Source organism: Globicephala melas, chromosome 13 (genome assembly GCF_963455315.2).
Source record: "Globicephala melas chromosome 13, mGloMel1.2, whole genome shotgun sequence".
NCBI lineage: Eukaryota > Metazoa > Chordata > Mammalia > Artiodactyla > Delphinidae > Globicephala > Globicephala melas.
In genome coordinates, this window is record NC_083326.1 from 56,643,900 (window position 1) to 56,669,589 (window position 25,690).

Sequence of the window (25,690 nt, forward strand, 5' to 3'; positions counted from 1 at the left end):
TGCCAGTGGTCTGTAAAGGAGATTCAAGGCCATCATTCTTATCATCCTATAACCCAAGAAATTAACCACTTATGGCAAGCAAAGGAGTTTAATATACCATGTGGCTTTTTATTGCATCCCTGCAGCAAGCTTTCCTCTTCATACATACAGACATACACCCCAGGTGTGAAGTATTGATACTTAACAAGATGACAAAACCACAGAACTGGATTCAACCCTGCCCCACAAATCATCAACACACGGATAATTCCTAAGCATGGCTTTTGAAAGTTCATGTTCATTATTTCATAGAAAATGAAAAGAAAGTTGTATTCATTTATGCTGGATGTGAGAACTGAACTGAGACTCCTCAAACTTAAGATCCTAAAGCACTTTCAATCCAGGTTTTTTTGGTTGGTTGGTTTTTGTTTGTTTATTTTGGATTTTGCTTTTGCTTTTTAGTTCAGACTAACAAGGTAAGAGGGAAAGGAAAACTAAGTATTTCAGAGATTTTTTTAAGACAAAATAAGGCAGAAATGTTCTTGTCTGATTAAGCCAGCCTAATCGTGCTGCTACAGTGTAGTCATGGAAGAGACAACTCAAAAAAGTAAAAAGAATATAAGTAATCATCACTGAAAATATTAGGCAGAAATTAAATCTCAAGGTCTACTGAAGAACTTGTTTCTAATGATAGCCCGATATTGCTTTTCAACATCTAGAGTGACACCTAGTGTCCAGCAAGGGAAGTGAAGCTGTTCTCAAGTTCAGAGTCGCCTGAAGCTTTCACTTGCTTCACATCTTCTGCGGAGGGTTAGTTAAAATGTACCCTCTTCGGCTCCTTTTGCCTCAGAAACATGGGCACAAGTTGTAGGCAGCTGTTCAAGTCACCAGCACTGTCAACGTTAAGAGTCGTGGAGAAACTTGACTCTCAACAATCTGACGATGCACGTTGGATACCTATTTGCAAATTCAGGTTAAAAGTAGATTAAAAAATCATGGACACAAAAGTCAAGAAATATCCTCCAATAGAAGATGAATTACATAGATTATGACATAGCCTTTCAACAAAATTCTATGTAACTCAAAAGCTTAAATGTTTAATGACATGGGGAAAACATTTCTGATAGCCTGCTAAGTAGGAGAAGCGAGTTACAAACAACATACAGAGAATGTTCCAATTTTGTAAACAATTTTAAAATGTATATACCCGCACATAAAATCCCAGAAGTTATCGGGAATAGTGTTTGCCTTTGAGCAACAGGATTAACCGGGATTTTTTTTTTTTCTCTTTTTAAAAAATTTTTGCAACAAAAATACAATTAAAAAAAATTTTTTTTTTTTTTTTTTACCAAAAACAAAAATCTAAATAAGAAGCAAACTGGGAGATACTAAAATGTCATAAATTAGATAAATAAATGCATGACTGAGTTTTGCTAAAATGAGGGGGGTGGAATCGTACATAAAGTTGGGTAGGAAAAAATATTGATAAATATAAAATTTGCAAAATATGCTGCATTGTTTCCTGCTCATAGATTCACCATCTTACTACAACTCGATCTTTTTCAAACACTATTCCTCCCTCTGTGCAGCAAATGCTGGGGCCTAGTTGCCAATTCAAATGTCTTAGGGGTTGGGAGCACGCTGAAATGGGTTAATCAAATCACTGCAGGAAGTGGTGAAGGCTGTGGCACCTGAGAAGGGCCCGCCTCGTCAGAAGGCACACAGTATAAATGTTTTAACATCCTTTCTTCTGCTGTCCAAATGCATTGAAGGTATTTGGCACAAGAGTTAGACTGGGACCTCCATGTATCAAAGATTGTGTTTAATTCAATATGGCCCAGGTGGCCATATTCAGGATGGCCCAATTCAATATGGCCCATCATCACTTAGAGTTATGAACACGGTAGCTAAGTGAATGTTTTGTCAAATGTGCCTACTGCTGTACTCGTTCTGTTTAGATATTCTGGGAAGTCAGGGCCAACTGTTTGTCTGGATACTTTTCAGTTGACAGTACAGCCGGGACCTGTCAGAGGCAACAGACTCAGATCTAGATTCCAGCCCTGCCACTTTGTAGGATCTTCAACAAATTCCTTAACCTCCTTAAGCCTTAGCTTTCAAATCTGCACAGTGAGGATTATGACCATATTTAATGTGGCTGTGCTGAGAATTAAACGAAATTCAACTTTGAAAACACTTGAAATAGCAGAAGCTTAGGAAATACTACTTATTACTGTGTGACGTTGCTACCTGGAAATTACCTCGCATCGCACCTTAAAGTAAGTCTCAAACAATCCCTGGTTGAAGCCTGGGTCTGTAACCTTCTCGCACTCTTCCATCAGCTTCTTTCTCAGATTTGCCAGGCTCCTTCCCTTCCATACCTCATCACGTCACATAGAATGGAGCCCTCTATGATATCAAGCTCTTAACTTTTCTGAAAGAAAAGTTCCCTTGATGGTTGACGGCTGACCATTGATCAAGAATTAGTACAGTGAAAGTCCCACTGCTCAGGCGGAACATTCTGGACCTGTTAGACCATGTTATAACTCCTCAAAGCTGCACAATTTTGAATCGTATTCATCTCTATGCTCCAGGCTTCACGGCTTCTCACTAGTACATGTCACTTGAGGCTGGACCCTCCAAATTCTCTTCCTTTATATTGTCAGCCTCTGTTAGCGCTTATGTCAGCCTTTACGGAAGCTTTGCCTTAAGAACTTCACAAGTGGACTTCCCTGCTGGCGCAGTGGTTAAGAATTTGCCTGCCAATGCAGGGGACACAGGTTCGATCCCTGGTCTGGGAAGATCCCACATGCCGTGGAGTAACTAAGCCCGTGCGCCACAACTACAGAGCCTGTGTGCCACAATTACTTAAGCCCACGCACCTAGAGCCTGTGCTTCACAACAAGAGAAGCCACCACATGAGAAGCCCATGCACCGCAACGAAGAGTAGCTCCCGCTCGCCACAACTAGAGAAAGCCCATGTGCAGCAATGAAGACCCAACTCAGCCAAAAATAAATAAATTAAAAAAAAAGAAAAAGTACCTTCCTTTAAAAAAAAAAGAACTTCATAAGTATCCAGGTATGAACCTACTACTATTTATACAAGGGGTATTTTCTGGCTCTAACCCAAGTAATATTCAGCATTATATTAATTCCCCTTTTTGTTTTGGGGCAGGGACACTAACGTGTTAAACAAATCAGAAATTAATTCAAATGTATAAATGAATTTTACAGGGTACAGTCTAGAAATACTATAGGGTTAAATTTAAATTATGGGACTATTATAAGCAAAAACATTAACTGTTTAATGGTTTTTATCTAAAGCTCCAAAAGACAATGTGCAAGTATTACATGTTAAATTAAATCACACATCATTAACGTTGTTGTATACAACTGGTCATAAACAGATAAAGGAAAAAATGGATTATTAGTTTTAAGAAGAAGAATTGGAAAAGGCAAAAGAAAGAGTAAAGGGGAAAAGACACCAAGATATATAAGGTAATTGGATCAAAAATTGCTTCCAAAGATTTAAAATGTTCTAGCCAAAAGAATCACATCATGAGACTTGAATATGTTTACAGAACCATTATTAATAATCTTTGGAAAACCAAAACAAAGGAAAAAATATCAAAGGATTAAAAATTGGCAAATGGTTCAAGTTTCAAAAAGTATTCATTATAGATTGATGAACTTGATATCAATAACCAGCAACATTTCAGGACAGGTTATTAAAGAGATGGTCTGTGAACATTAAAAAAAAAGGCAGTTCTATTTTTAGTTTTTTAAGGAACCTCCATACTGTTCTCCATAGTGGTTGTATCAATTTACATTCCCACCAAGAGTACAGGAGGGTAAGAAAAAAAATGGTACTGATGAACCTAGTGGCAGGGCAGGAATAAAGACATAGACATAGAGAATGGACTTGAGGACACGTGGGGAGGGATGGGGGGGCAGGGCAAAGTGAAAGTAGCGACATATACACACTACTGAATGTAAAATAGCTAGTGGGAAGCAGCAGCATAGCACAGGGAGATCAGCTCGGTGCTTTGTGACCACCTAGAGGGGTGGGATAGGGAGGGTGGGAGGGAGACGCAAGAGGGAGGAGATATGGGGATATATGTATACGTATAGCTGATTCACTTCATTATACAGCAGAAACTAACACAGTATTGTGAAGCAATTATACTCCAATAAAGATTAAACCAAAAAAAGGCAGTCACTAGTTTGCAATCATATGTTCTTTAAAAATAGGCCATAACAACCACATTTTGACATTGACTAGCTATAACAGATTGGGGGTTAAGATCCTTGAGTTTGTGTGGCTATGGGCAAGTCACTTTGACTCTGGACTAAATACCCCAGTGTTTTCCCTACAAGTCACTAATGGCTGTTTGTCTAGAAGTTTCCATGGTGAAATATACTGCAGAAATAGTTGGTTAAACAAAGATCGATAGGTTTCATTGTTGCAGAACTTCTCAGAGTCTTTGATAAGTTCACTGTGCATTGTCAGTTTCCAAGAGTGAGCTATGACATGCAGTGTCTTCCAAGTTAATTGCATGGAGAACAATTTTTTCCCCCAGAGTATCTTACAGGACAAGGCTCCTATAGAACTCTGAGAAATGCTATGCTGAAAGTCCCTTCAGTTCTAACATTTTATGACCACATGTGGTTAATTATAAACTATTAAAGTCAATAGTCACTATGGCTACAATTAAATACCACAGTTTAGAAACACTGTGTCAGATTTTCATACACATAACACAAAAGCAATTAAAGCCAAAATATATCATATGTTTGGACTCTGGAACTTACACATTAAGTGATTTAAAACTCAATTTCAAACTAAATTTTAAGGCAACTTTAGATGCCATTAAGCTTGTTTTTCTATTAGTTTTTGTCCCAGGAGCTATTAAAGTATCCATCCTGATGGGCTATCATTCATTCCATTTAAACTGCATGTTAATTCACTTATAAAAAGAAGCAGGAGGACAGGAGGTGGGGGATGGAGAGAGCGCAGCCCCTTTATAATCTGGTTAGGTAATTCTGCATCCTTAATTAGATGAGAAAAACCTTTCAACTTTATCTCCTATTTGACAGGAGCCCTGAGATATGTTCCAGATACAGCACCAAAAAAAAAAAAAAAAAAAAAAGATGGTATCATTCTGTAACTAAAAACATTCTCTAATCACATTTAAGTTACTAATATGCACTTTAAGGCTTATTAACAAAATACTTCATAGTATTGATCAAGATCTTCCTTCTTAGGTCAGTTAACATCTATGATATATATGTGTACAGATTTTGCAAGTACTCATCCCTCTACTTAAGAAGAAAAGGATTCCTCTCTTCTTCCCACATCCTACTCCCAGTGCCCTTGACTCTGATCAAGATTTCCAGGGAAGTCTGAGGTTCCCCCAAGCCCTCAGTTTCCTCAGTTCAGCAAACTTGCAGAGAAGGTAACCTCCTCACTCTTCTCCTTACTAAACTCCCAACTCCCCTATTTACCTAGCATTTCAAAAATACATTGACTTCTCTGCCAGACATTTTATAGTCACCTTGGTCTAAACCTAATCCTCACAATGATCTGGCAGAAAGACAGTGAGGAGGCTGTCACCCTGCAGTGAGGACGTGCAGGCTGGGAAAGCAGAGGGGAAAATTAGGACCCAGTCTCCCCGCTCCTCCCGCGGCGATTCCCACTCTGCCACCAGGGTTCACACTAGGCAGTGGTCATGAGTTGCAAACAGTAGGACGCTTTCCTTTAGATTCTGATCTCACCATTTATTAGACGATGGCTTTGGTTAACTTACTTAACTTCTCTACATCTCAATTTCCCAAACTGTAGAATGTACAGATTGTGGTACACACTTTATAGACAGATAAGGATTAAATCGGTTAGTATATGCAAGAAACTAACCATGGATTTTAGAACATAATAAATGCTAATTAAAGTTTTTATTACTTAATTTCTTTATTCTTCCAAACCATGTATATTGAGCACCCACTCTATACAAGGCAAGGGAGTTGTGGTCATGGATTCTGTAGCTCATATATTATAATTACTGTAATTTACATGAGCTCTTAACAGACAAAAAGACCGGAAAGCTGGGGACCAAGGTATAGTAGTGCCCCATGAAGGATGAGTAGTACCCCATGGTAAGGGGATGGAATGAATCTAGGTAGACCCAAGTATTATTAAATAATAGTAATAAATCAGAAAAAAATTAAGCTTGTTAACACTTTGCTAAAAGTATTCACACCTCTTCTTTCCAAAACTTCCACTCATCTCTTCAAACTGATTTCTTGGTAGCAGAATCTCTACCATGGTTTAGAGATAAGGTACACTTAGGTTTAAAGAATAAGGTACTTAAACCACTATCTTAAACTCTCAATTAGATAGAGAAAAATGTTCAAGGGACATCCAAAAGCTTGGGAAAATGTCCTGTGGAAATTGTCAGTAGTCTTTAGGTCCTGGGAGTGCAGATACAGTTTTTCTGAAGGATCCAACAAACTCATTCTGATTCATTGGTTGGCTTCTCTCTTGAGGGACCTTATTATAAATCACAGTCAAGACTCTCCCTCCTGAACGCTTTTCACCTTCTGCTCAGCAGTTGTGTTCTTTTCTTGGGTTTGGTGATGCTTTCGGTACCCTTGAGGGGGTGATTTCTAATGACAGCAGAAGAGTTAGTGACAGAAATGAGCACTGCCCAGCTGACATCACTGTACACAATACGAAGCGGCAGCATCCTCATAAGACCTCTCTAGGCAGCTGAAGGAGGAGAGCTCACTCTCAACTGTAATAATATGGAAAAGTGATTATTTTCTCTACAAGAGGCACATGGATTGGTATCTTTCCTAAGAGTTCTCCGATTCATCGGTTTAAGGTATGGGCTGTTATTGACATAATTCCTGCCACAAGATAAAGTAAATCTTAGTCCTACTATGCCTCTGAGTAGCTGCCCAAAGCATGATAACCAGAGGTCATAAAATTCCTTCACCATTTCATCCCACTTGCAAAATAAAGAAAGGCCAAATAAAATAATAAATATAATAAAATAAAAATATAATAAAAATAAAATATAATATATATATTATATATTTATATATATAATTTATATATATATTATATATTATATATTTTATATATTTATATATATTTATATATATTTATATATATTTATATTATATATATTATATATATTTATATATATTATATATATTTATATATATATTTATATATATTTATATATTTTATATATTATATATTTTATATATATATTATATATTATATATATATTATATATATATAATATTATATATAATAAAAATATAATAAAATAAAATAAATAAAGAAAGGCATCCCTAAAATGCAGCACAGCTCAAAATATACACTGGGAAGTCTAAAGTACAACTCAATTCCACATTGACTGAGTTCAAACCCTATTCAAAGCACTGCACACTATCGTGGGAGTGCAAGAATGGTTAAGATATGGCCCCTACCCCAGAAGGATTTACAATCTAGCAGGGGAGATGGACACTTCTTAGCGATTGTAAAAAGATGAGGCAGATCTTAAGATAGAGGCATCCCTGTGAGCTTTGGGACACATGGAAGGCTGTGCTTAGACCAATCTCACTGGGGGAATGAATGAAAGTATAGAGCTGTGAGAAATACTTTTAGAAAGAGAAGATTCTTGAGCTGATTCTGGAAAGTGAGTAAGAGATTCCAAGATAAAAGATGTTGGGGAAAGTGTTCTGGGTTGAGGGGACTACGTGATCACAGACACAAAAGTGTGAAATTAAAGAGAAACTACAAGTATTTTAGGACGACGACGAGAGCATAAAGTGTGAGTTAGGAAGTGGTGCGAGATGAAGCTAAACACATAGAGGAGGTGATCATTTACAAGTTATTTTTGATCCATGAAAAATGTATTCTTGAAATCCAAAATATTTTTAAAATAATAATTTAAAATTTTTATTTAGGGGCTGGGATAGGAAGCATTGGGAGTTTGGGATTAGCAAATGCAAACTAGTGTATATAGAATGGATAAACAACAAGGTCCTACTGTATATCCCAGGGAACTATATTCAATCTTGAGATAAACCATAATGGAAAAGAATGTATATATGTATAACTGAGTCACTTTGCTGTACAGCAGAAATTAACACGACATTGTAAATCAACTATACTTCAATAAAATATTTTAAAATAAATTTTTTTATTTAAAACGACTTTTCTTTCCTTTTCTTCCATTTCTCTAGTTCGAAAAGATTTCCATTGACATATCCGTTCCTCCAAGGGCCCGTTCCTGCTCTCCTTTGCCATTTTATATCTAAATAAACCTGTTAGTTTCTACTTTATATGATATGCATTTGAATAACGTCTTCCCTCCCTTTCCTTTCCTAGACCTTAAAACCATCTTGCAAAGTAGGATTTTCACAAGTACCCAACATCATAGCTTTTCAACAGCATCTGTGTGGCGCTTTGAACTTTTCTAAACATTAACATGATTTCTTAAACTAACCCTCTAAGGTAATGTAATAGCGTACTTTTCCCTCTAGAGGGAGTGCAAGGAACTTTCTTTCACTCCACCTCTAAAGAAGTGGTTTTTTGTGTGGGTCAAGGACAAAAGGGAATCCTCGTAGGTATATAACTAGATCATTAACCACAGAACATAACTCTTATAAGACTAAGTGTAGCCTTTATGGGTAGTATAAGTAGAACTGAACTGGATAAAAAAAAAGTATGTTTTCTTGGAACTTTTTTCTGCATGGGACCAATCTAATGGTTCTCATCCTGTCATGCATATGGTAGGAAAGACTTTGCCAAGGATTACCCCTATCTTTGGAAGCCCAGAAGGAATAAAGGTGGGTTTAAAACAAAAAAAGACTCAAAGCAGGTATACAGCCGGATACTTAGGCCTTCCACTAGTCCAGGTAAAAAGGTTTATCCTGCTTGTTTCACCAGGTTAAGAAACCATGTAGTGGTCTTAGCTCTGATGTCTTGCAAGGATTAAGGATGCATTTGCCTCAAGAGCTCTTCGTTCATTGAGCTCTTGGGACCCTCACAGGACTGAAGGTAATGACACCAGCATTTGGATACCATTCACCTACCAGCTAATAGTAAAAAGTAGAACTGTGTAGACGTATAGAACAGACTTGTGGTTGCCAAGGGGGATAGGAATGGGGGAGGGAATAATTGGGAGTTTGGGATTAGCAGATGCAAACTATTATATAGGATGGATAAACAACAAGGTCCTACCGTATAGCACAAAGAACTATATACGATATCCCGTGATAAACCGTAATGGAAAAGAATATGAAAAAGAATATATATACATATAACTGAGTCACTTTGCTGTACAGCAGAAATTAACCCAACATTGTAAATCAACTATACTCAATTAAAAAAAAAAAAAGTAGAACCATGTAATGATCCTTTGTCTCTGAAATAATGGAAACAAGCACCAGAAAGATAAACTCATTTGCTTCAGGTCACAAATCTAATTAGTTTTGAAAAAATATCAGCATCAGAGTGGTTTGTAATAGTTTAATAGTTATATTATTTCAGCAGGAACTCCAATTTTCAATAAACTTTTAACGTAATAAAGTAAAAATAAGTTACTGGAGACAAATTAGGATATGAAGCTACTCCAAAAGGAAAATTATTTTAGTAAAGATGATGGAAGGTATTTCTGTTGTGTTGCCTTTGTTTTGTTTTTTCTAAGACAGTAGCAAGACTCTGAGTTCATAACTCACTTTGAATGAAAGAATTCTCTTTGGAAGCTTGGCTGCCAAGGTTTCCAAGAAATCGAGAGGTCATATATCTGAAGAAGACTGCTTTTTTTTTTTAAAGGGATGACATTTATTCCTTTTCCAAATGTTGTAGTAAAACCAGGTGGAAGAGAATGGTTCTAGCAGTTAGAAAAAAAAAATTACAAATCTGGGGTTTGGCCATTAAAAGTTATTTACAACAATGGGAGGGGAAAAAAAAAAGACAACAAGAAGCTGTTTCACATTACATACCTCCCCCCCCTACCCCAAAGCTTAATACTTGCTTACCAAGTCAAAAAAGAGAAACAGTTGATACACAAGCTGGAGGTTTGCACTTGAGTAAGACATTTATAAAAACCTAGACAGGGGCAGTGTCCTCCCCAGCCCAGGTGCCACTAGGCACAGCACAAGAGACTACAAACTCAACAGGGGAAGGCTGGACACTCAGGGTTTGGGAGTGTAGGCACCTCCACATCTGGCTCAGGGATCTGGGGAGTAAACAAAACCTACCTGGAAAAGAACTGGGGAAGACAACCAGCAATTGACAAGAAGACTACTTCTAATTGTCCTAATGCCACAGAGCTCTAGTCTCTGGAAAAGAATAAAAGTCTAACAAATGACTTTTAATGCAAGTTATTTGTTTACTACTTATATGAGTTATTATAAAATAGGCCTACTTTTCATTTAGAACCAAGACCAAAAATATTTACTTAATTTTATCCTAAACGTGCATGTTCAGACTTAGGACATAAATACACCGTAATACAGACACACACATGCAATACACACGTGTGTGTCCACGTGGACGTGCCCATATGTGCACATTTCTACACAGAGCATAAATCTTACTCCTTTCCTGATTCACTTTAACCTTCTTTTCCTCTTTTCCCTTCATTCACCTCTTCTTCTTTCAAAGATGGATTCAGAATTGTCAAGGCACGGTAATGATGCAGAAGCTTGCTGGTGGGAAAGATGATTGTGGAGGAATACAGAGGGGTTTGCAGAAAGTTGGTCAAAAAAGACAAGAGATGAAAAGGGTTGTTATCTAATAGCACTGGATTCCTTTATTACCCACCATGACATAATTTTAAGTGACCTTATCAAAATTTCCTCGCTACAAAACACTGTCTATCAAAAAGCACATCAGTAGAGTATGTAGTTACTCAAGGTTGGCTTCAAGTTGTAATCCTAAAACAAATGAAAGTGAAAATCGGGGTTTTGTTCTTATATTTGATCCCATTATTAAAAATGTGATCTGTAACTGGTACGATATCACTGGTACCACGTCTAGATTAATAATTCACAGAATCAGAGGATTTCTGCTTTGGGGAAGGATAGCAACTAGAAAAAAGAGTGGATCAGTTACCAAGAGCATACTTGAAATAAAGCAGAGTGGCGGGATGCAGTGGAACCTCGGTAAACTGGAGTTGCAAATCAGGGCAAGTCTTTCCAGAGTGAGCTGTTTTCTTTAAAGGAGGAGGGGAGTGGGGTCTTGGCTGATTCTGGGGCGAAGACTGAAGAAAATGAAATCAGCAAGTATTCCGGCAGTCCAATGGACTGAATGGAAACATGAGATGTCCAAAATTAGGCCAGATCTCCCCCAAAGGACTCATGCTGAATTCCGGCAGAACAGGCAGGAGGCTGAGGACCCAAGGGCTCTGAAAGGCAGAGTGAAATTCCCCATGATCTCATGATGCCTACGAAACAAAGTCCCTTTAGAAGGATGAGGTCTGCCTCAAACATATGAAGCAACTGGAACTCTCATATATTCCTAGGAGCAGGGTAAATTAATGCTACCATGTTGGAAACCTCTTTGATGGAATCTAGTAAACACATATATACTATGACCCAGCAATTCTACTCCTGGGTGTCTACCCAAAGGAGATGGCATATACCTACCCAAAGATATGTACAAGGGTATTTATAGAAGCTTTATTTGTAATAGCCAAAGTTCGAGGGAAACCCTAGTAGAGTTGATAAATAAGTAGTGGTATATTTATATAATAGAATACACAGCAAATTGAAAAAAAAAATTATCACTATTTGCACCAACATGAGTGAATCTCACAGACAAAAAGTTGAGGGAAAAAGGCCAAAAAAAAAGTTTATACTACATGATTCCATCTATATGAAGTTCAAAAACAGGCAAAACTAATTTTTAATTATATAGCTAAAATAGTGGTTAGCTTTGTGGAGGTATCAACCAGCCAAGGGCATAAGGAAATGTGCTTATGTGCTGGAAACATTCTGTGTCAATCTGGTGGCACTTACTTGATCATATACACACATAAGAATTCATCAAGAGGGACTTCCCTGGTGGCGCAGTGGTTAAGAATCTGCCTGTCAATGCAGGGGACACAGGTTCAAGCCCTGGACTGGGAAGATCCCACATGCCGCAGAGCAACTAAGCCTGTGTGCCGCAACTACTGAGCCTGCGCTCTAGAGCCCACAAGCCACAACTACTGAAGCCTGTGCGCCTGGATGGAGCCTGTGCCTCACAACAAGAGAAGGCACTGCAATGAGAAGCCCGCGCACCACAAGGAAGAGTAGCCCCAACTGGCCCGAGGCAGGGAAACGCAATCAGACTCACAGGTTGCATCAGACCGAAACTCTCCGGACCACCCAGTTCCAGGAACTGACCTGGGGACTTTCCACCCGGCCCAGCCTTCCCGCCTTTCGAGGGGCGGAACTAACGGTCCCAAGACTGAGGCGACCGGCACCATTGCCAAGATGCCCGAAAACACCACCAAACAAGGAATACCCTGCGCCCTCCCGGATTCACCACACCCCTTTCCCTTCTTCCCCTATAAATTCTGCCCAAACCCTCGCCCGGGCGCGACTTCTCTGGCCCCTTTCTCTCGGACCAGTGAACCTCGCCCGGGAGCGCTCCCTAATAAAGCTCACTTGAAGCTTTCCTCAGTTTCGCGGTGCCGTTTGTTAAGATCCAACCTTACACCGCCCACGTGCAGCAACGAAGACCCAACGCAGCCAAAAATTAATTAATTCAAATTAAAAAAGAATTCATCGAGCCGTACACTTACATGAAACCTCAATAAAAACACACCAAGGGGCTTCCCTGGTGGCGCAGTGGTTGAGAGTCCGCCTGCCGATGCAGGGGACACGGGTTCGTGCCCCGGTCCGGGAGGATCCCACATGCCGCGGAACGGCTGGGCCCGTGAGCCATGGCCGCTGAGCCTGCGCGTCCGGAGCCTGTGCGTCCGGAGCCTGTGCTCCGCAACGGGAGATGCCACGGCAGTGAGAAGCCCGCGTACCGCAAAAAAAAAAAAAAAAAAAAAAAAAAATCCTACATAGAATCATTTAATTTTAGAACTAGAAAGAAGCCTAGTGATCATCTTAGCCAACTTTTAGTTTACAGATAAGGAAGCCAAGTCTCAGAAAACTTAAGAAGCTTGTTAATATCCTGCAGGTAATTTATTCATTTGTTCAACAAGTAATTACTGGAAGTTTATTCTTTGCTGACACTATATTAAGACACAGGTTATCAAGACGGACACATTACCTGCTTTCATGAAGCCTACAGTTTAGCTGTAGAAACAGAAATTAAACAACCTAAAAAATAAATACGTAATTACAGATTGTGATAAAAGTTGTGAAGGACCAACACAGGGTGTTTTTAGTGATCGCACCTGGAGCACAAGCCCAGCTCACCTGGCTGACAGAACAGTGCTCTCTTGATTCCAAAAAACACTGCCTTTTCCCATAAACTTTGAACTTTTAAAACACTAGGAGCAAATTCTAAGTCTACATAAATTTATTTCTCCAGATTTCAAAGGGCAACCTTTAATTATAAAGCATGGGAAAAACAATAAATAAATGTAAAGGAGTGACTCTCTCAAGACTTGCCAAAAAAGACTCGATTCCAGCAGGAAGAGCACTGCTAAAATTATTGGACTTGAAATTTGCTTCCTGTTTGTTAAATCTCAGTACTTTAGATTCACGAGGCGAACGACCTGGCAATGGTCTCTCAACCACTTTCGCCTCCCGTGCCTGTTTATTTGACATTTATGTGGATCCAACTGTTATAAATTAGCCAGAAATTTGGAAAACAGAACCGAGATAAATCAATCTCAAGACAACCAAAATCTCTGTAATAAAATGAAAATACACAACACATCTGATTTCTTAACCAACTCACGGTCTGTTACTTTGGAGATTTGTTTCGAATGACGCCAACTTCCGCTTGAGATCTATCTGGGGCAGATGATCTTCCCAGAAAGGCTGCCCTGATTTGCCTGCAACAAAACACAAGTCATTAGTAACCTCAATTTTCTTTAATAGGAAATACCCATAATACCAGTGTCTTGAGTTTGGGTCCCCCCACCTCGAGAAAAGTACACTCTGAGATGAAGATTTGAGTGAAAGTAGTTAATTTCGGAGCTCACCCTAGGAAGCATCCGTGGGGAGATGGTGGAGAGAGACAGGAGGGAAGGGCTGTTCACACCTGGGACACATCAGACTTGCAATGCTAGGAGCCTCGGGATTGGTCCGCCTAAGGGCGAGGAGGCTGGGGTACTTATGGACCATCCATCAGCATTTGAGGGCTGCACCTGGGGACTTAGCTCCCTGGTGCTTCAAGCTATCCCTTGTGTGAGCTGAGCACACAGGCAGAAAGTGACAGCTTTTGTACTGAGACACCATCTGTGCAGAGGAAAATGGCAAATACTAAGGGACTATAAAAGGCCACCAACGGTGTTGGCCACACATATTAGTGGAGTGTTGGTGCAGGCGCGTGCCAAGGGGTCGATTCTTACACACAAATGTCAGGCATGTACAGAAAGCGCTGGTTTAACAGTTAAGTAGAAACCAGCTAAGAGAGGATCTAAGGCACAAGACCAACTTGCTTTAAAAACTGAAAAGCAGTATGTGCCAACGGGCACAGGAAAAGATGCTCAACATCACTAATCATTAGAGAAATGCAGATCCAAACTACAATGAGGTACCATCTCGCACCAGTCAGAATGGCCATCATCAAAAAGTCTACAAATTAATGCTGGAGAGGGTGTGGAGAAAAGGGAACCCTCCTACACTGTTGGTGGGAATGTAAATTGGTGCAGCCACTATAGAGAACAGTATGAAGGTTCCTTAAAAAACTACAAATTGAACTACACTATGACCCAGTAATCCCACTCCTGGGCATATATCTGGAGAAAACTATAATTTGAAAAGATGCTTGCACCCCCATGTTCATCGCAGCACTGTTTACAATAGCCAAGACATGGAAGCAGCCTAAATGTCCATGGACAGAGGAATGGATAAAGAAGATTGGTATATTTATACAATGGAATATTAGCCATAGTGAACAATGAAGTGTCATCTGCAGCAACATGGATGAACCTAGAGCTTATCATACTAAGTGAAGCCAGCCGGACAGAAGAAGATATCATATGATATCACTTGTATGTGGAATGTAAAAAAAAAAAAAAAGATACAAATGAACTTATTTACAAAACAGAAATAGACCCACGGACAGAACAGAAACTTATGGTTACCAAAGGGAAAGGGGTGGGGGGATAAATTAGAAGTTTGGGATTAACATCTACACACTACTATATATAAAATAGATAATCAACAAGGACCTCCTGTATAGCACAGGGAACTCAATATTTTGTAATAACCTATAAGGGGTAAGAATCTGAAAAATAATATATACATATATATGCATAAATGAATCACTGTGCTGTACACCTGCAACTAACACAACATTGTAAATCAACTATACTTCAATTTAAAAAAAAGAAAATTTACAAAATAGAAAAGTAAAAAAATAAAAGCAGTATGTAAATAAAGCTATTTTTTTTCTTTTATTACTTAGACCATGGACCATCTGTGGCCTAGGCATAATAATCAACAGAATTACTTTTCCCAAGGGAAGGTCAGCCTGGGTCTTCACAGCTGCAAGTCTTGTGATCAGTTTCAAAGGAAGAATGAGCCAATAGTTGTCACGTGTGGTACCAAGGGAATTTATATATATAACAATTCATTTTTTTTTAACAATTCATTTTTAATGTAATGAAAGAAAAAGAAACTAAATGGAAACTAAAGGAATTCCTACACCTTAAATAAATCTTTATCTTAAGATATTATTTTCTAATACATTCCTCACGGGTTAAGGAGAGAAATTATGAAATCAATTAAGACATTGGAATCCTTGGGGTTTTTTAAACTAGATCATTCAACTTAAGATCAGATAAATTCTCTTCCTCTAACAGATGAAGTCATTAGCACGATATTTCCCTTGCCCCATCTCCTGATTTTTGTAAGTTACATTTCTATACTGTCAAGATAGAACAATACACTTTTCTTTAGCCCGATTTTTGCAGTTATATCAGGTTCACTTGATATTTAAGTGAAAGCACTGCTCCTTACCAGTCCTTCTACTGCAGCTTCCCTACACCTAGATTCTTTTTTTTTTTTTTTTTGCGTTAAGCGGGCCTCTCACTGTTGTGGCCTCTCCCGTTGCGGAGCACAGGCTCGGGACGCTCAGGCTCAGCGGCCATGGCTCATGGGCCCAGCCGCTCCACGGCATGTGGGATCTTCCCGGACCGGGGCACGAACCCGCGTCCCCTGCATCGGCAGGCGGACTCTCAGCCACTGCACCACCAGGGAAGCCCCTCACCTAGATTCTTTATTTCGATTTACCTTTTTAGTTGGCTGAAGTTCCCGGCCAAGCAGTTTTTCCAAGAAGGGCCCTTGAGTACGATTTTTTTTTAATGCTTGCCTTTGTTCTTGAGTGGCATCTTGGCTGGGAATAATACCCTTCCTTCACACTTTCCTTCCTTCAGAGCTACTCTGTACCTTTCTCCCTTATGTTAGGTTGTCACACGCTGCGATGAAGTAGTCTGATGCCAGCCTAAAGTTTTACCTTTGTAAAGGACTAGGTCTCAGCCCAGAATTTTCAAGAATTTTTCTTTTATTCTTGGAAATATTGCTGTTGAGCATTTGTATCCATTTTCCTAGAATATGAGGGGACTTCTTATTTTTTGTTTTTAAGTTAATTTTTATTGGAGTATAGTTGCTTTACAATATTGTGTTAGTTTCTGCTGTACAACAAAGTGAATCCCCTCTTTTTTTGTATTTCCTTCCCATTTAGGTCACCACAGAGCACTGAGTTCCCTGAGCTATACAGTAGGTTCTCATTAGTTATCTATGTTATACATAGTATCAATAGTTTATATATGTCAATCCCAATCTCCCAATTCATTCCACCACCACCCCCCCAATGAGGGGATTTTTTAACATGTATTTTCTTTCTTTTCTTTTCTGTCTTTTTTCATTCCTGTAAGACCAGGTCGTCACTTCTTTCTAAAAGGAGTCCTTTTTCCTGTTTCACCTATTTCTTTCCAATGGTCATTTCCCCTACACTGTAGCCAGAAGACAAAGAGTAATGTCACCTCCTCATTCACGTTTCTCCACATCTGGCTCAGGATTCTGCAGCTGCTGAGGCCTAAGGGGAAGAGAAGCAACTTCACCTGCTCTGTTGTGATTTTCTATTTTGTTACTTCTGGAGTCTCCCGTTTCTTTTCTTTTTTTCTTTTTATTTTTTGTGCGGTACACGGGCCTCTCACTGCTGTGGCCTCTCCCGTTGCGGAGCACAGGCTCCGGACACGCAGGCTCAGTGGCCATGGCTCACGGGCCCAGCCGCTCCGCGGCATGTGGGATCTTCCCGGACCGGGACACGAACCTGCGTCCCCTGCATCGGCAGGCAGACCCCCAACCACTGCACCACCAGGGAAGCCCCCGTTTCTTTTCTTTGCTGCCACTTTTCAATGGTGATGGCATTGAGCTTTTTCTCCTGATGACGATTTTTGCTGGCCCTTTACTATGTGTTACATTTCTGATTCTGTAAGGCAGTCCGTTCCATCTTAACATAGATATCCCTGGAATTTATATTCTTAAGCTCCCTAGCTAAGGCATATGCCCACAAAGATCAGTGATGCTGATGTGTGTATTCTTACACCCAATAGTACTCACTTTTCATACTTACCCTCTCTGAGATTCAGTGTGACTTTCTCTGCAAAAGGAGAATAAAATCTTCCCAGCTACACCTTAATTATGAAGTTGTGACAATGAGATATGTGAGTTAGTGTGTAGTCATATATTTCAGAAAACTTTCTCACACTCAAGAGAGCTGATATTATTATTGTATTTTCTACTTTCTCTTTACATAAACTGACAAATTACTCAAACTGGATTATTTAGTTTCTTTACCAGTTTGGGTACTAGAGTTGCTGAACTAGTTACCAGATTTTTCAGAGATTTTATTCTCTACTGTATTTTATTTAGAAGAGTTGCTACTGTGGATAAATGTAAAATTCCCTCCTTTCTGTAGTTTTTTTATAGAGACCTTAAACCTTGAATATAGCCTGAATGGCATAAATTCAGTGGTTATCTTTAAATGTTGATTCATTTATTTGTAACCTGAAACCACAACATAAAGGAAGACTAAGCAGCTAAAAGAGAAACAAGGATGAAGCGTGAGTTCTTTTTACAACACTCTTCACGCTGGGTAGGTGACTACAGAAAAACAAAGCAGCAGAAAAGAATTTGTCTCCAGTTCCACCCCAGGGACAGGCAAAGCCCAAGACAAACAGCTGAACACGCAGAGCTGGGAAGCCCACGTGCATTTACTATCTATTAAGCCAGGAAGGTAAAGGGCATGAAATACATGTTCCCACTCATTCCTAAAACCAAAAGCTCTGTGCTGGTTCGTGTAATAACCAAGGGGAAGCCCACCTTGATCCTACGCCGAATGAAGTTCTGTCGGCCCCTTCAAAACCCCATAACTTTATACCGAGGCAGATATAAGGAGGAGTTTAACAGATACATTTATTTTTATGGCTGAGTTTTCTTAGGATTCTGCCAATGAGGCACCTACCTGTCGAGTGCAGGGATTAACTTTCTTTTCTCCTTCCAAGAACTTATCGATATCTCTGTTTCTTGCTGGAGACTTTCCATCTCACAAAGATCATGAAAGACACTCAGCTTTGCCCCATCTACTTACCTTTACTTCCTGAGATCTAAAGGCCACTTCTTAGCACGCACCCTTTTCTGCTCAAGCCTCAGGAACACCCATCCCACAGCTGTCCTCAGACAGTGACAGTGAAGGCCTGTTAAGAAGTGCTTTCAGGGTCACGAGATCTAGAGGTTTGGAACAGCCTTGGGATGCCTCGTAGCCCCATGTGAAAGGACCAAAGAGTAGGGCGAAGAAAACTTGGCTATAAATGACAACGTATTTCAAAGCTGGATATATTTTATTTATAAATAACATTTAGATACAGAGGTTAATCAGATATTCTCCAAGATCCCCAACGTACTAGCACAGACACACCAGAGAGGAAAGAGAACGTGTTTATGTGTTTCTGACATACGGCAGCAAAAGCCAAGCTGGTCATATCCAGACGTCTCAGTAAACAGAGTGCCAGGCCACTCGCAAACTACAAGCATTGGGTTTACTTTGTTATTGTGGGTACTCCTGAATAATTTCCCTTAATATCTTCATTCCTATTATCTAGGCTGTACAATTATATCACATCCATGACATGACTTCAGGTCAACTTAAACTCATTCTTCAATTGTCATGAGTACTACTTAAAGAAAATTATGAACAAACCATATTTAAATGTTAACCCCTCTGCTCCCTCCCACAGACATTCCCCCTGTGAATTTATTCCATCTGTACATGGTGTGAGACAGTCTAACAGAACTGATAAGAGATTGTTTTCATTTATTTCTCAATAGTATCCATTCTGGAAAGTGTAACATATTGGAATTCTAGAAGTATGTCTTAATATCAGTCACACTTCATATGTTGATACTTTGCTTTTTAAAAAACTATCAAACGTAAACATTGATACTCTGAAGCCCAAAAATTTCTAACAAAGATCAAATTCTTCATCTGTTCCCAGTAGCATCAACTCAGTAACTGTTGGGAAACCCAGGAAATGGGACTCTAAGGACACAGAAAGCTGTGCGGTACCCACATGAGAGTGGAGCGGAAGTCATTCTGTTGCAACAGAGATGGCTTTATTCATTCACACACATATGGTCCCATGACTGCTTTCACAGCATGGTCGCTTTGTTGATCCCACTGTATTTTCACGTTTCAGTTGAGGAAATGATTTTCCCATTTTATGTGTCATTCATTCCTGATATGTATGATTTTCATAATCTCAAAAAAAAAATCTAATTTGTGGATGGGAAAAGAAAAGTTCCTATTAGCAAGGTACTAGTGCAAGTGCATAGTCTGATGGCAACACAGCATTTATAAGTCCCCAGAGCTTCTTCCAAGGACCCTGCACCCCATAAGCTGACCCTAGGATATCTCCAAGATGGAATCTACAACTCCAGTTTCTCTTCAAGGGGCTGCCGACATCGGCGACTCGTGCATTTAGATTCACCTGTCTTATTTTCATCTTGAAATGGAAAAAGAAATCCATAATATTTCCCAAGGATTTCTGCACAGAGAGGAAACATTAACTATCAAACAACTGACAGAACTGAGACTGAGTTCTGGAAAAGCTGGGGTCCTCCTTTTTAAAAAAACAATATGTATAAATACATGCTTTGGTAAGATCCTGAGGGACTTAGAATTTGCCTTTGCTTAATATGATCTTGGACCTGAACCCACTTTAGTAAAGCCTTCAATTCCATATCTGAGGAGGACTGTAACACCATTCCTTTACCTTTCCAGCACCTCTTGTTTAAATATTATAAAGATCACAGTACAGCTCTCGGTGTTTCAGCAGAAAGAACTGCTGGTTAAGGTCACAGACAGAATGCATACAAGGCCAAAGTAAATAAACATAGGGAATCATTTTTTAAAAAAAAATGAACTTTAGAAATGAATTGTGCTGCAAAACTACGTTTGCAATGACAGTGTCATGTTTGGCCCGACTACGTTTCAGAGGCACTGCATCAATATAAACAGAAGCATCTAATGCACTTTTGCAGAACAGTGCTTCTCGGCCAAGGCCTAGTGTGAATTCATCCTACTGCTAGGTGTCGCTGACACTTCGGTCCGCTTTACTGGCAACATTTTTGGCAACGCATCCTATGCTAAAAAAAAGGCTGGAAACCAAGCGTGTGACAAGAGCCCCATCCACCGTGTTACTTCTTTTCATGCTTCTTGGTTAATTCCCCTGCGCCTGGCCGGAAGCTGCCCCGAGGGGTGTCGCCAGCCCCGGCTTCCCTCTGCCGACTCTCCCGGGAGACCTGCTGCACAGCCCGCAGGATGGCATTCTGCACGATCTGTTTGCTGGCGATCTGCAGCTTCGCCTCTTCCGGCTCACTTCCAGGTTTCTCACCTAGCCGAGAATACAAAAGGGAGGTGAAAAGAACAAGATTAATTAATTAATCTTAATTAATTAATTAATTTTGGGAACCGTGACAGGCAAAGGCAGGTAGGAAAGGAGAGACTCTAACAAAGGTAATATCTCTAGAGGGACCCACATTAGTTGCAGGGGTGCCCTACACAGCACACACCACTCTTGTCTCCACGTCTCCCTTTCCAACACAACCTCCATGTGTCTGCCCCAGCGATGCACCCAATTTCTATTCTCATCATCCCAGCATCCTCTGCTGCTAGCGGTGGACATGAGACATAGTCCTGGCCAGTGAGGACCCTGGGAAAGTTTCTGGAAGGGGGACGGACTCATGCCCCCTTCGGCACCTTCCCTTTCTTCCTATGCAGGATGCAGACATTACACCTTTAGGTGCTGTAGCCGTCTTACAATAAGCATGAGAAGAAAGCCAACATTCTCGGCATGGTTGGGGAGAAAAAAAAGAACCCATTTGGAAAGCATCATTCAGCATCTGTACCAATCCTGGACCACGTACTTCTGGACTTCTTTGTATCCAAGATAAATACACTTCTTTTTGTTTCATCTGCCATTAGTCAGGTTTTATGGTACTTGCAGGCAAACATATGCTTAATGGATACAACTTCACTTGGGGCTGGAGAAGAACAGATTATTATTGAATTCATATTAAGCTCCATGCTGCTCCTGGAATAGCACCCCAAGGAATGAAACCATTCATTCCTCAGAATCCATCCCCCATGATTTAGAAGAACAGGGGTTGGCACACTTTTTCTAATGAGGATCAGACAGGAAATATTTTAGATTTGTGGGCTCTACAATCTCTGTAACAAATACTCAGCTCTGCTGTGGTAACCTGAAATGAGCTATTAAAAATAAGAAATAAGAATAAATTTAAAAGGCAGGCTGCAGCCAGATTTGGCCCATGGACCATAGTTCGCCACCCCGATCTAGAATGGTGGGAATTTTCTAATTAGAAGGCAGGCAGTCCACCTAACACTGACCCTTCTCCTTCTTCCTTAAAAACAAGACAAAACCCTGATTTTACTTGGGCAGCTCTGTAACTAGGTAGAGCTAGGTTCTGACCAGTGAGGTGGAGGTTCATTTAGTGAAAATTCTGGAAGAGGTCTTTAAGAGGGAAAAGGAAGGTAAAGGCCCTTTGCCCCCTCCCCATCCTACTGCCTGCAACTCTGAAACAATGGTTGTCTCTACCAGGGCTCTTGGTAACCAGGAGGGAACCTTTAGAATGGAAACCATTTTCAGGGATTTGGGAGGAAAAAGTTAGAAGGAGCTTGCATCCAGTGACCACGAAGCCACCATACCAGTCCTCAGCTGCCCACCTCCAGACCTTTCTCATGTTAGAAAAAAAAATAATACATCTTATCTGAAGCACTATTATTCTGAACTTGCTTTAATCATGCAGCAAACTTCACACGAACTCAGACATGGCAGAATGATCATGAATCTAACATCTGGCTGAAGTGCCAGTATGAAAAGTTAAAATCCCACCTGCTTATATTTAGAACAATAAGTAGATGGGCATCATTCCTTACTCAAAATCATCTCTTCCAATGTTACCTCGATTCAAATATTCTGCCATGAAAATGTATTTTAAATGGGGGCTGGCTTTCACCAGGACTGACTGATTAACAACAGAATTTATACACCCGTGAGAAAAACATCACACAAGAGAACACTGCATCATTCTGGAAGACCAGACATATCTTTTCTCTTTAGACGTGTAACCGTCATTTACTCAGCATGTGTCACTAGCACTATCCCCTGAGGGATTTACAGTCTAATGAATGAGGCAAAATGAATGTATTCAAAACTAAAGGATGGTCCTCGCTCCCACCCCCACCTCCCCAAAACAGCAGAATAAAGTGAGCAATCTACACCAAACCAAGCAGAGAAGCAGTAGAGCCCAGAGTCGCGATGTGTAACATACTGAAACTTTAAATTGGCAGAGAAGAATACTTCGAATATTCTCTTAGAAAAAAGAGTGAACAGTAATATCAAGAGACGCGAGGGCACAGCAATTAAGGATACGTGTTTTGAAGCACTGCAGAGCCGGGTCCAAGTTCCTTCTACCACTTACAGCCCTGTGATCTTGGGCAGGTCACCTCGCCTTCCTAAGTCTGTTTGCACATCTGTAAAATGGGCAAGTAGTATCTATTTAGGGGTGGTTGCTAGAAGATCAAGTGACGTAACACCTATTCATCACTCAGTGAGGTTCCTGAGCACTTAGTGTCCACCACTGTGTACTGGTTGGGGTACAGACTGGGCAGTTGTAACGGAGAAACTCAAACATAGAAGAGCTGACACGGGAAGACATGTTGCCTGCTCTCGCCTGTAACAGCCCAGAGGTTCTCCTGCGAGTAGGTGGTCCTGCTCCAACAGGCTCTCTCAAGAGCCCACTCCCTTCCCTCTCATTACTCTGCCCCCAACTGCACGGGTGGAGCTTATTAACCAAGGTCCCATCTGGGGCTGGAAGGACGCCAAAGAGAAAAGGGAGGGCAGGTCAGTTCCTTTTGAGGAATTGCCACAGACCCTGTGACTATCACTCTGCTCACATTTTATGGCGGGAAACTGAATCATATGGGCACACCTACCACACAGGCGACTATGAAATACAGTCTTCAACCGGGTAGCCATATGTCCAGCTACAACTCAGGGAGGTTCTATCGCTAAAACAAAGAAGCAATTACTTCCACACAAGGGCAAGGCTAAATTGAAAAGAGGGAGGATATACACTTGCACTCCCTGATCCTCAGGGAGCTCTGGCTACGACCAACAAAGAGCATAAGTGTGTGGACAAACAAAAACAGTTCAAACGGTCCATGTTTGCTCCTGGAAAGAGTATCTTAGCCAAACCAGATCTGTGTTAACGCTAAAAAGTCCCTAGTGTGAAGCTACTTTTCAATCTTTGGATGGAGGAAGGAAGAATCTAAGGATAAGAGTAAGCTGATTTCTTAGAGAGAAAGAGAAAGAGAAGAAAATCTACTCTAAATTTAGCTGTGACTTAATAGCTGAGCTAAATAGTCTTCCCCTCGTCCATCCATTATGAAGATAGGGACTTCCCTGGCGGTCCAGTGGTTAGGACTTTGCCTTCCAGTGCAGGAAGTGTGGGTTCCATCCCTGGTCGGGGAGCTAAGATCCCACATGTCTCACGGCCAAAAAGCCAAAACATTAAAAAAAAGACAGAAGCAATATTGTAACAAATTCAATAAAGACTTTAAAAATGGTCCACATCCATTATGAAGATAAATTGACTAAAAAGTCAAAGGCAGGGCTTCCCTGGTGGCGCAGTGGTTGAGAGTCCGCCTGCCAATGCAGGGGACACGGGTTCGTGCCCCGGTCCGGGAAGATCCCACATGCCGCGGAGCGGCTGGGCCCGTGAGCCATGGCCGCTGAGCCTGCGCGTCCGGAGCCTGTGCTCCACAATGGGAGAGGACCCAACAGTGAGAGGCCCGCGTACCGCAAAAAAAAAAAAAAAAAAGTCAAAGGCAGTCTGCATGATGCTGTGTCTGGAGCATCCCTTTGGTGACTTGCAAGGCTGGTATAACCTTAACTGCCCTCATTACCACTTTGCTCTGGGTCGGGAATATCTATCTACAGTGAGGATGTGGGACAAAAAAGAGCTGCAACAAGCTGGAACAGAGAAAGACAAGGATGAAGAGGAGGGTAAAGCCACTCAGAGCATTTAGAGAATAAAAGCAAAACAAAAAGTTACATATGGCACCACAGAAGGCTCTAAGCAGCCAAAGCAGCCCTGCAAAAGGAGAATAAAGCGGGAGGCAACACACTTCTCAATTTCAAGCTATTTATAAACACTGCACTAATCAAAACCATACGGTACTGGCATAAAAACAGACATATAGACCAATGGAACAGAACAGACGGCCCAGAAATAAACCCATGTATATACGGTCAACTAATATTTGACAAGGGAGCCAAGAATACCCAATGGAGAAGACAGTCTCTTCAATAAATGGTGCTGGAAAAATTGGACATTCACATATGAAAGAATGAAACTAGACCCCTATCTCACACCACTCACAAAAATTAACTCAAAATGGGGCTTCCCTGGTGGCGCAGTGGTTGAGAGTCCGCCTGCCGATGCAGGGGACACGGGTTCGTGCCCCGGTCCGGGAAGATCCCACATGCCGCGGAGCGGCTGGGCCCGTGAGCCATGGCCGCTGAGCCTGCGCGTCCGGAGCCTGTGCTCCACAATGGGAGAGGCCACAACAGTGAGAGGCCCGCGTACCACAAAAAAAAAAAATTAACTCAAAATGGATTAAAGACTTAGATGTAAGACCTGAAACCATATAATTCCTAAAAGGAAACATAGGGAAAAAAGTTCCTTGACAAGAGTCTTGGCAATGAGTTTTTGACTATGACACCTAAAGCACAAGCAACAAAATTAAAAATAAACAAGTGAGACTACATCAAACTAAAGAGCTTCTGCACAGCAAAAGGAATGAAAAATGAAAATTTCAAAAAGGAAAAGGAAACCTATAGAATGGGTGCAAACATTTGCAGATCATATATCTGAAAAGGGTTAATATCCAAAATATATAAAGAACTTATACAAGTCAGTAACAGAAAAA

At 40.5% G+C, this 25,690-nt stretch overlaps 2 protein-coding genes across 5 annotated transcripts in view; both read right to left on the bottom strand.

Moving 5' to 3' along the window:
* Window positions 1-14,274, bottom strand: part of DLGAP1 (DLG associated protein 1) — a 1,249,700-nt gene extending 1,235,426 nt beyond the window's left edge. The window contains exons 1-2 of the mRNA XM_060310335.1: window positions 14,148-14,274; window positions 13,901-13,997 (exon numbers count right to left, since the gene is read on the bottom strand). The gene's annotated coding sequence lies outside the window, so the exon portion shown is untranslated. The remainder of the gene's footprint in view (window positions 1-13,900; window positions 13,998-14,147) is intronic.
* Window positions 14,275-18,997: 4,723 nt separating this feature from the next.
* Window positions 18,998-25,690, bottom strand: part of AKAIN1 (A-kinase anchor inhibitor 1) — an 81,265-nt gene continuing 74,572 nt past the window's right edge. For 2 of the 4 annotated variants that reach the window (XM_060310626.2, XM_060310625.1), the window contains exon 2: window positions 18,998-21,068. In XM_060310626.2, coding sequence (XP_060166609.1) covers window positions 20,872-21,068 — 197 coding nt within the window. In that variant the 3' untranslated portion in view covers window positions 18,998-20,871. The remainder of the gene's footprint in view (window positions 21,069-25,690) is intronic. The other 2 variants (XR_009566435.1, XR_009566436.1) reach the window with 1 other exon arrangement.